Genomic DNA, 12,423 nt, shown 5'->3' with positions numbered 1-12,423 from the left:
GAAAAATCTCTGGGCATGGTACATTCGTTTCTGACTTATGGTATGATTGCTTTGAGTACTAAACGCCTTCCACAAAAAATTCAGTTCAGGTTACCAGTAAAATTTATCTTTGAAGTGTGTGTAAACCCTAACAAGGAACTTTTATTTGCTTCCTTCTGGTCTGTTAAATATACCAATGACAATGATGTCACAAGCACCTCCACCCCTTTCTGTACTTGCAGCCTGTGGGGCTGGGAATGTCCCAGCTTTAGCCAATTAGCCCAGGAATGACAGTTTATTTCTGGGTTTGGCCTAATCCGGGTTCAGACCAAGCCAAGCTCATCATTACTGTTCAGCAAAAGCAAAAAATACCTGTTAATTCTTTCAGAAAATGAGCAGAAAACTTCCTATACATTCTGAGTCTGCTGTTATCAGTTAGCATTGTTCTCAGCCATCTGTTTGAACTACAGAACACCCCCCCCCCCAAGATGTTATGGGGAAGAGGAGGAGATTTTTCCATAGTCCTGTCTAAGTGTATATAATGAAAAGAAATGGCTGCACTCAGATGTTGTCAAAATCCAGGTTTATTGGACATCCCAATGTGGCAAAAAAGTGGCAAGGTAGACGCGTTTCACACACTAAGATGTGAGCTTAATCATTAGTCTAAGTGTGACTAGCTGCTCCTCCATATAAAAAAAAATAGCTTGCTGTCGGCTGAACCTGGATCACAGGAGTGCAGAACTAAGAGCACTCCTGTGATCCATGGAAGAAGTATGGCCAAAAGAGCTTAATTATCATCAATTTTTGATAAGCTTTGCTTTTGAGTATTTTGCATGTGACTCTATATAATTATATATCTATGTGACTCTGTCTATCTATTATTTCTTCCTAAATTCTCTGGTGTTTCAGTTTTGTAAAGTTCCCTCATTTAGGCAGTCTTTTGTTCTGTCCTTAAAACCAGGAAATGTTAGCATTAAGGTAGGAAATGTTGCTATATGAAACTGTGAAACTCTGAAATTGGTTATATCTATTTCAATTCCATTTTCAATGCTAAATAGTTTCACATAAAGTTCACCGCATACTTTTCAATCACGCCTTGAACGATACAGCATTCACTTTTTTCTTAGCCTACAATGAATATTAACATGGACTAACCAATAATGTTCTGCAATCCAGTATGCTAATGCAATGAGAATAGCATTCCCTTCACGTAGTGAAGTTGACATTTAAAAGTAGAAGACCGTGTTCAGTAAACCTCAGTGTTGAAGAATGTCATTTTTAACTTATTTATGTAATATTATTTTAGATTTACCTTTTAAAGTAGAGCTCCAGGCTCCTTCAGAAAAAGCTAAAACTTAGCAGCTACAAATACTTTAGCTACTGAATTATAATATTAGGACACTTACCTGTCCACGAATGCAGTGTTGTCTCCACCCGAGGTGATTTTTCAGTTGGCTCTCTTGGGTGCTGCCGCCTCCATCTTGGCTAAGGGAAACTGTCAGTGAAGCCTTGCAGCTTCACAGCCGGTTCCCTACTGTGCATGCATGAAGCGTTCTGCACTTTGTGAATGGCCCGGCAGCAGGGGAAGGATGAGGTGGGCCAAACTTCTGGATTCGTTTGCCGTGGCAAGCTTAGCCGGAAGTGGGAGCAGGTACCTGTCGAAACCAGGTACCCGCTCGCACCTCCCCCTTGGAAGGTGCCAATTGTGGCAGTGGAAAGGGGGGGAGAAGATAATCGAGCGACGCTTCCCCTTTTGGGGGGAGCTTCTTTTAACGTAATCATTTTCATAAAATAGCAAAGCTTTGAAAGTTGTATCTAGTAACCATAAATATGTGCTTTCAACCCATTTTTTTTTTCACATTTTTAAAACTTAAAAATGGAACGGTTGCTCAGAGAGGAGTTTATATAACCCTTCTTATTAGTTTACTTACCTGAATCACAAACTTACTGAGGTCATGGGAAATTGAAATGTTGGTAAGTGACCAGTTACAGTATATTGTCAGTGAGTAAAATTAAAAAGTTAAAATCAACATAAATATATAGTTTAGGAGTAGAATACCTTACTGATGTTGGCATTACATAATTTGAGATGTCACACATTGAAAAATGATTTGAATTTTGATTGTGGTAATTGGGTGGTGATCTTTGGACTCATGTGTGAGTCAACAAACTTATATGTAAATAAGCTGATGTAAATGATCCTGGATGATTTGCTATCTATACCTGTACTGATCATAGCTCTTTGTTGAGAGAATGTGAAACATGCTGTGTCTCTCCTGTCTCCCTATCATAAAAGTTATGATATGCCTCTTGACCCTTAGGGCATTCGCATTTTAGTTACCTGTGTGCATCTCAACTTCATGTCATGATAGGTTGAGAAGGAGCTCGCATTTTGTCAGCTCATTCACATACAGCATCTATGACTATTGTAGCCAGCACAGTGGTCCCATAAATATTTTTTATTACTGAAAGAGTTGTAAAACTTTTGAAATTATTTAGGGGTGTTATGCAATTTGTTTAGATATAAATCATGCTAAGAAGGGTTTTTCTATAATGTTCATGGCAGAGTAAAGAATAGAGATGCATATTCCACAAAAAAAAGAAAAACAGAAAAAGTAATTTTATGCTCCAGTAATAGTTTGGAGCACCATTATCACCATTGTGATAAGAAGTTTTTCATGGTGACTAGAATGCTTGACACCTGTACTTTTGTCTCCCAGATTCATAAAGGAATAATGTTTGCATGTTGTAACAGATGTTTACCAAAGTTACTAATTTCCTCTCAAAGAGCATATGATAATAGTGTCTATGCATATTTAATTCAGTTTACAAGAGCTAGGTAAATTCAAGGTTGGGCAGATGTCTCCCTTAGAAAAATAGGTAGGGAGATGGTTACCCATCTTCATGTTTCTCCAACAAATGTTGAGAGTTTCTGTTAAACTTTTATGGCACTGACAGTGGCGTACAACACTGTTAGTTATCTTCCGCTTAAGTTGAAATCCCCCCTGCCAAATCTCATTATTGCCCATTATTACAGCAGAAACAGCATGATAATAGCTATCAATGATCAAAACAAGACCTAAGACCAGCCTGAATTCATGGCATAGGCTTTCAGCTGCATACAAGATTTTCTTGTTAGTTATATTAATGACGCACATTGAAAAGAGGGATTTAATTAAAAATGATGCATCAGGTATCCTTTCAATAAAAGTTTACCTTTGGTGTTTTTGGTTGTATCATGTACTGTACATACAATGGCTTTGCATTATATTACTATAATCACAGCAAACATCAATCAAATAATAGGTGTATAATCCACAGAAAAATGTGAGTAAATAGGCTTAGAAAATTACATGCTAGTATTAAAAACCTGAATCAGCTAGTGGGTTAATTGGAAGTGGGCTACAATATATGTATCCAAGTACTGTATATAGGTCAGTATTTACCTACATTATTTACAGGCAGTGTACATGCAAAACACAATGATAAAATGAAATATCTTTTTGCTAACTGAGGGGAGGTTGCACCCTGTAAGCCGTTTTATTGATCTTTAAATGCAGTTATTTGCCTAAAAAGATAAAGCGTATCTTAAATATTTCTGCCCTAAGATAGAAATAAAATAGACCTTGCCACATCTGCGGGGTACAGCAACATAAGGGTTGCAGTTACTGGCTGCAGTTACTGACAATGGTACAAGTCAAAGCAGTGGCCAGGCCGTGAACATGTAAGTAGTTACATATTCTTAAAGTGCTTATAATGCATTCTATACATTAAAGTAAAAAATACCCCAATACCTGTTTATCCCCCTGTCCCTAAATACTTAGTGGACTCCTCCACTGATCCAGTGCTATCCCATCTGCAGCCACACAGGCAGTAGTGGAAGTCATAGGCTTCTGCCAGTCAATTTGTGTGCAGAGGGAGAGGGAGCATGGCCGAGCCACGCTATGTGTTTCTATGGTGGTACACATCCCGGCTCAGGAGTGCGAGCACAGGTGCCCCCTCAGCACATGGCTGAGGGGGGCACTCATAGAAATAAGGAGAGGAGAACACTGGCGGGGGACTGCAGAAGAGGACATAAGGGACTTCTTGCACAGAGCAGGAAAGAGCCATGAAACAATTCATCCTCAAAGTTCCCTACAGAAGCACTAAAGTCATTCTCTCCTGCTGCCTCCTTCCAAAAGTGATTTGTCAGCCTTTTAGCCTTCTAATCTCTAATTTAAAGTGGTTGTAAAGCCTTAGGTTTTTTTTTTTTTTTTTGCCTTAATGCAACGTATGCATTAGGGTAAAAAAACCTTCTCTGCTGCATATATCCCCTTCACCCCACCTTAGCCCAATCCCAATCCAGCATTGTGCATGAGAGCACTGACTCCCATTGGCTCCTGCTGCTGTCAATAAAATTCTGTGACAAGTCACGCGCAGGCAGCTAGGGAGCGAGTGCACACCGCGGACAGCGCGCTCCCACCCCCACACAGCAGTGGGGAAGCCGATGCACGGGGCAGGCAGCTCCGATTGTCGCCTGACACCGGCGATCGCTCCCTACTGAGAGAGAAAAGCGGTCAGCTGTTGTAAACACAGCTGGCCGTTCTTCTCCCTGGAATGATCATAGAGCCCCTGTGATCATTCTATATAGGATTACAGGTCACTATGATCATTTCACAAGCCACGCCCCCCACAGTTAGAATCACTCCCCTAGGCTCACATTTAACCCTTTGATCACCCACAATGTTAACCCCTTCCCTTCCAGTGTCATTATTACAGTAACAGTGCATATTTTTAGCACCGATTATTGTAGTAATGTCACTGGTCCCCCCAAAAGTGTCAAAAATGTCAGTTAGGGGTCTGATCTGTCCGCTGCAATGTTGCAGTCCCGCTAAAAATCGCAGATCGCTGCCACGCTATTAAAAAAACAAAAATGACATAAATCTTTCCCGTAGTTAGTAGACGCGATAACTTTTGCGAAAACCAATCAAAATATGCTTTTTTTTGAGAATATAGCAGAATGTGAAAATATTGTTTATTTTTCTTTTTCAGAATTGTCGCTCTTTTTTTGTTTATAGCGCAAAAAAATATAAAAATCGCACAGGTGATCCAATACCACCAAAAGAAAGCTCTATTTGTGGGAAAAAAGGATATCAATTTTATTTGGGTACAGCGTCGCACGACCGCGCAATTTTCCGTTAAAGTAATGCAGTGCTGAATCGCAAAATATGGCCTGGTCATTAAGGGGGGAAATCTTCAGGCCCAGAAGTGGTTAAAAAAGAAATTGGAGCGCCTTGGAGAAACATATAATGATTGGATGGCTTGTCCTATAGTTATGATAATGTGTTGTATGTAAGATATTCAGATATCAGTATTTATACACTGCCTGGCCAAAAAAAAAGTTGCCACCAAAAAAAAAAAAGGCCACACACTCTAAAATTTTGTTGGCTTTTGATCTTGTATTGATGATGGGACCACTGCGCAAAGCTTTCTCCAGCACATCCCAAAGATTCTCAATAGGGTTAAGTTCTGGAGTCTGTGAAAGAGTGGTTTGAAGGGCATGAGACATAATTTTCACACATGGATTGGCCACCACAATTTGAGCCCTATGAATCCTTTCATTGTCATCTTGGAATATGCCCATGCCATCAGGGAAGAAAAAATCCATTGATGGGAATAACCTGGTCATTCAGTATATTCAGGTAGTCAACTGACCTCATTCTTTGGGCACATGCAATAACTATCCAATAGGATAATTACTGCATGCTTAGTTTAGTTAATTGTTTAGTTAATTCCAGGTGGCGACTTTTTTATCTGTCTAGGCAGTGTATCTATAAAGCATTTAAATTAAACATAAATGCCAGCTACCCTGGGCCTAAAAGGGGTATCATATAGTAATATAGGTTTGATTGTAAAGATGCAGAAAGGGTTTAACTGTAACCACAATAGGATCTTCCCAAAAAATGTGACACAATTGGCATTAATTACAATGTATGGTGGTATGGTGTGGTTTTCAACCTCCTCCTGGACTTGCCAAAATGAAGAAAGTAATGATGGGACATGCATTATTTGCTCCAATATCAGATGATGCAGTGATTAGAAGAGCTAAACATGTTTGTCACTAGATGTCATTCTTGAATACTGTTTGAAGGGAAAAGAGGATGTGACTTACATAGCTAGCCTGCTTACCGAATATAGGAGCAGACAATGTTTATGACAATTAAGTAGCTTTGTAGTTGGTGGGTGCTCCTGTGGCCCTCCAGATATTGCAGAACTACAAGTCCCATTATGCTTCTGTCTTTGGGAGTCATGCTTGTAACCATCAGCCTTGCAATGCCTTGTGAGACTTGTACTTTCGCAACAGATGGAGAGCCGCAGGTTGAGCAATCGCTGCTACCTAATTAACCTTTGATTTTTAGAAGCACTCTCAGGTTAGGGTTACTCTTGACCTAATTTGCATGCCCTAGTCACCTTTTTTAAAGATAAGTCCTCCAATATTGGTGCAGAAATGCGAGTTAAAGGTAGTATAGATTTTAATAGTCAATGTTTTTACATTGGCAGCTTGAAAAAAAAATGTGATGTTTCACCTATAGCTTATCTTTTTTTTATTACTTGCAGCTCACCAAGTACTCCCATACGACTTGTGCCTCAAATTAGGATAGAGCTTGAGCCAGATGATGACACTTACTTCTGGAAAAGTCGAGGAACAGAGACAACATTGTGAAAATACGAACCACTTTCTGCATCCTCTTCTGATCTTGCATCATCAATAGCCAAATGAAAAATCAACACTACTTTAACATGACATTATATGATGCTCATGCTGGCAGTTCTAAAACGGCTTGTACTGACTAGAGCGTTTCCACTGTGAACTGTATATACAGACTGGTGTACTGATCCTGCTGATTTCTGGTCAGAATAAGTTATTGCCTTTCTGCTGTGTCCCCCCTGAAAATTCATAATCTGTTCATTGCACAAGACAAATGCCTGATGAAATTGTCACGTGTATTGCTCTGAATGCAGCGCTTCCTTTTTTTTATTGAAGCAACTATGCAACATACTGTAGATCGATCAGCATGACCACTCCATATCTTAGAGCTGCTTGCAGCAGTTCCATGACAGAACAGAACTATAGTATTAATCAACAAGAAATATGTACTGGTACTTGACTTGCTAATGTATCAATAATATACAACAAATTGCCATAAGGTAATAAGCCCCTGTGCTATGCATCCTGCTTATAAATACAGTATGTATTTACTGGAGAGTATGTAATATATTCTAGCTTGTCTATAAATTATGGGGCCTAACCTTCAACTTATATATTGTTAATTTTTTTTAACTTTTTTTAATTACTGTAAAAATGAATTCTTTTCCTGCAGCAGGAAACATATAGTTTGAAGTAGTTCTACCTCTTATTTGTAGAAAACTGGGCTTTTTTTCTGTATGAATGTGTTGTACACAATGTGATTTATATTATAACACAAATCTCCATACTTAGGATTTGACAAACTCTTAAAACAAATTTGTACTTTATACTAAAGAGATCAACAAAGTCATTTCAGAGATAGGCGATTTTTTTTTTAAATGATGTCATGAGGGAGACGGGGTTTTACTTTTAATCCATTATTTTATGCAGTGTGGGATGTATGATAGGATTACCTAGGCAATAATTAATCATGTTGACTGGTAACAGGGATCAATTAAAACCTAGAAATGTTGATTTTTTTAAACTGTAATTATTATTATTATTTTTTTTTTGGTATTTATGCAATTTCTCTAACACATTCTTGTTTATTAGTTTATATGTTTCTATACAATGCTTATGTGTGTCACACAGAAAAGGGAGCTTGAATATGAATTCTTCTACAAACTTATATACTCCTTTGATTGTCAGCACTGATCACTTTAGTTCCTTACATAGTGCCTAGTTGATTGTTAAATTGGATGGGAAAAATTGTTTTCTTGGCTTACATATTACCCTTCAAGGGCAATGATGTCACATTCAGATAAACAATTTTTCAGCCTCCTCAGTATGCTGTGTAATATGCTGTCTGACATTCCCCCATATTGGAATACTATATAAGTAATTTTCTAAGACTTGATGAACTGCATGTTTTCTGTCTGAAACCATGTATGTAATAATGATTCTGTTGTCATACTTGTTCTTCTTAGTTGAAGATTTTTCTTGCTTCTGCACCAGTTGTCTCATGAAATAGGTACAAGTCCTCTCTTGACAACCATTGCCATTGAGCAACCTGGTGAATCCTTTTTTTATTTTAGTACAAGTCTTCTCTTGACAACCATTGCCACTGAGCAATCTGGGGAATCCTTCTTTTTTTGTTTTGGATTTTGTCTATTTTTTAAAAGAAAAAGAACAGTTTTAACATGATCATTGATTGGGACCTGATTCAGGAGGCAAAGTCCTCATAAACAAGATATATTGAGACAGTTCAGTTTGTATTTGTATCAGTATCAAGTTATCCTTTGCAGTAGACTCCCATTAGTTGATTAGTGGATATGAAAGCGAGAAATCCTTCTTACATAAAAAAATGAGATCCAGTTGCTAACACTACTGATGTCATATACGTGCTGACAGCAGAACCACAAAGTTCATACCCAGTCTTCTTCATTGCCAAAGCATAAAGTCACAACATGACAATAAGATGTCAGGTTTTTTGGGGATAGTGGGGGTGGGAGGGAGGCCTCCAAATCTTTATATATTCATAATAGCTCTTCTTTTCTGTATCACACACAAGAATAGGCACATTGAACAGGGACACTAACAAAAACTGTCCGTTGTTTTATATCTAAGTCTTCCATTTTGAAAGTCAAATGTTTCTTGTACTTGAAATTAACTGCTGATTTGATTTAATAATTGTATTATTTGAAACTGACAATTAATGTGAGCTACAGGTTTGATGTTAACATTTTAGGTAGGTATGGGACACTATTGTATGTTTTCTGTATTCCTCTGTCTTGTTAGCTCCTCTCTAAAGAATTGTTTTGCACAATGACAAAAAAAGTTGATATTTCTCTAAACTGCCTCCCTAAACTCTTTTAAGGGAACCCGTACGCAGAGAATCAGATAGACTGCTATTGCTATTCTTTCCTTTGGATCTTTCCTAGTTGATTGGCTGCCATGATGATTTTGTGGTTTTAGTCCTTCCCATCATACTGGCCCAGAATAAGTATAAAGACCATGACTTCACTGTAATCCATCTAGCTGCATACCTGTTCAGTGACTAAAATTAGCAAAAGCAAAAAGGCAGCCGGGTAACTACCATTTTTAGAAGGAGGTCAGAAGATTCCCTTGGTAGAGGTTTCCTAATGACACAAATAAACCTTGCAACTGACTGCTTTCTCTTGTCACAGCAGTGGAGAGAGTTAATATTTTCATGCTACTTATTGTTTGCTGGGTTTTGTATCTCGCCCACAGTACCTCCTCTAGTAATGTACTCTTCAACTAAAATTTTGCAAAACCTAAATTCCGATATTGTATATAAAGTATTACTTCCTTCTTTCCGTTTGTCAGCAATTACTCCTCAAACTAAGGTAGATCTTTTTAGCCATAGGGGTTGTATTTATTTATTTTTTATGCATACTTTATTTAAATTCAGCCAAGTATTCAACATAAACATTGTTATACTAGTAATAGACAGGAATTATGGATATAATGAATGGGAAGGTCACAAGTTATATACTTGACTGTTCCCTGTTGTTATTGTTCAGTGATTCTCCATCCAGGGACTATTGGCCTAGTGACAGAGTTTGGACTATGTCCATTGCCATGGGAACCTCTCAAGTTGGGACAATTTCACATTTACTGTTTAGGATAGGGAGAATGTTGGGGTGGGGGAGAGGGCAGTGTGGGTAGTAGGCATTGGGAAGAACCTGCATCCTTAATGGTATAGCTGGTGAGAAAGAAAAAAAAAAAGTAAAAACGGGGATAAGGAAGTAAATAGCAGGGGTAGATTTATAACAGTGAGCAGATACAACTATCTACTTTTTACAGCACAGTGATTACTCCACGTTGCACCTGCATTAATGCACATACATGTCTATATGGCTTAGGAGAGGAGCCCTATCACCTGACATGTCTACCTCATATGGCAGGTTTTCTCCTCCTCCCAGTACTTTTTTCTGTATTGATTGGAATGAACATGGCTTTGCTTGCTTTAGAGTCTTGAAGCAGGACTCACCTTTGTAAAGCACAGAGATGTTCTTAATAAATGTGTCAGAGTACATTTGTTTTTAAAGCAGCAATATGGCCATGATTAGGCCATACTGTTGTTCTATATTTCGACCCTTTTAATGATAGGGCAAAAGCAATACGCAGTAAGTAAAGCTACCAGTCACTTAATATTTATAATAAACTTTACTGATCTGACTTCAGGAAACTGAAATCCAATTGGCTGCTTTGGGTTACTGTACTTTGCATGTCATCATTGCCATTTGCTCCATTTAATTGAAAGTGCCATTTGTAGTAACAAACTGCGAGTAGGTACCTATAACGCCAACCAAGGCAATTTGGCCTTCATTGTGTATGGTATTTGATCTTCAGCATGAAACACCTGTGTGAAACCATATATATAATTTCTGGGGTGCAACCTTGAAGAGAATGCTGCTTCCTTCTGCTAAAGCTAGGATGTGATACATGACCTGGGTAATGTCTGCTTCCATCCAAACCTTTTCACACAGGTGTTTTTTTATTTGACAGCATTAGTTAAAAAAAAGGTAAATTACTGCTATATCAGCATAGAAAATGTTCTCCCCCTTTGACAAAGGGAACTTAATTTCCATCTCTATGCAGTAGTAACCTGTAAATCTTTTTTTATATATATATATTTTTTTTAACTAAACTATTTTTCTGGATAGTAGATAACAGGAAAATACAGTTTTTTAAAAAAAAAACATGACACTGTAATGTTCGAACATGAACTGATTAGCATTTTAATTTTATTATCTTATCACCTTGTCTTGTATTTGCCTTTGAATTACTGATTGTGTTCAATGACAAAAGTTCATATTTTTTTATTGCTGTGATAAACCATAGTAATCTTCCAACCACGGCATGCTTACTCATGCCACATGGCAGCAAATACAATAAGAGCCATTACTTAAAGCCCAACTGCAGCCAAAACCTTTACTTTTATTTTTTTTGTATAGAATGGGGAAAGGAATAGGACATCTGTCAGGTTTTTAATGCAGTCTTTGTTCATAGTGGGGGGGATTGTATTAGGAAATCTCACTAGTGGGGACAAACAATGCAACAAAATATTTGGGTTAAAACTTCTTTCCATTTTTTATTACTGTGTGTGATCATGTGCCAGTGACCACAGCTTTCCTAATTTTTTATCCAGTTATTACAGGGGCAGGAAGTGCTGTAATCTCCTTAATACAGCAATATATTTTCTTTAATATGACAGAACGATTTATACTGCATAGGTCTATCCAAAACAAAAAAAAAAATTTTTGACTTGAGTTTAAGTGAATAATGAAGGTTATTTTAATGTGTTATTCTACTGTAAAACTACTGTGTTGTAGAGAATTCCAATAAATCCGCCATCTTGTTTCCAGATCGTTCAACACGAATGAAGGTATTTGTCCCAGACCTATACTGCTGATATAGTGTTAACACAACTGTTCTTATTTATAGCCATTAATATGGCTAATGTAGTATTTGTTTTATTCCAGGAGGGCAAGGAGGGAAAAGTGGGAGGTTGTTGATCTGCACTTTCATACTCTCATGGATACTTCAAATAACCTATATGTCTTTTGTTAGACATGATGATTTTTGTATGTAATGAAATATGATCAAACATGGAGCAGATGAAGAAAGCAGCAGAGACTGTAGTGATTTTACCTGTAACAATGAGCATAATGTTAACGACAGGATAGTATTTTTCAATTTTATGAAGCTTTCTATTGTGTCTTTTATGGAATCAAAAGAATGAAGATATTTTAGCATTTATATTTTTCAAAAATTAAATGTATATTGAAAATAAAGTAACTTTATGCATTCAGGTGTCCTGATTCTTCTGTTCCTTCTTAGGTGGTGGCCAAATATCACCTGTATTCCCAATGTTACAGAACACAGAGAGAGATTTTTGGCTATGTTTATACATCTTCTGACCCACAGTCATATCTTATATTTGCTGATATTGCCGTTTCTAGCTACATGGTCCTAAGTCCACAAGGATCTAGGTATTTGTATCTATCATCCTTAGATGGTTGTAGCTTCACATTCCCAGAAAGTGATCTCCATAGCTCATAAAGGTGAACAATTTCAGTCTTACTTTATATCACCCTGTTCATTTTAGTGTTTGATAGCCAAAACTAAGCATATTCCCAGTTCGAGAACATGTTTTTAGAGATTAATCACTTGCCGACCACCTAATGACTATTTACTGTGGCACTCAGCCGCTTACAGGCAAAGTGACGTAGGGATACGTTGTTTGCCCA

At 37.6% G+C, this 12,423-nt stretch overlaps 1 protein-coding gene across 4 annotated transcripts in view; it reads left to right on the top strand.

Annotated features, from left to right (window-relative positions):
* SLC4A4 (solute carrier family 4 member 4) overlaps window positions 1-8,081 on the top strand; it is a 342,218-nt gene extending 334,137 nt beyond the window's left edge. For all 4 annotated transcript variants that reach the window (XM_082243062.1, XM_082243061.1, XM_082243059.1 and 1 more), the window contains one exon: window positions 6,577-8,081. In XM_082243062.1, coding sequence (XP_082099188.1) covers window positions 6,577-6,682 — 106 coding nt within the window. In that variant the 3' untranslated portion in view covers window positions 6,683-8,081. The remainder of the gene's footprint in view (window positions 1-6,576) is intronic.
* Window positions 8,082-12,423: the final 4,342 nt, after the last annotated feature.

This window comes from Pelophylax lessonae (genome assembly GCF_965119305.1).
Source record: "Pelophylax lessonae genome assembly, chromosome: 1".
NCBI classification, from domain to species: Eukaryota; Metazoa; Chordata; class Amphibia; order Anura; family Ranidae; genus Pelophylax; species Pelophylax lessonae.
The sequence above is the reverse complement of the archived record's forward strand: the minus strand, read 5'-3'. Positions and strand labels throughout refer to the sequence as shown.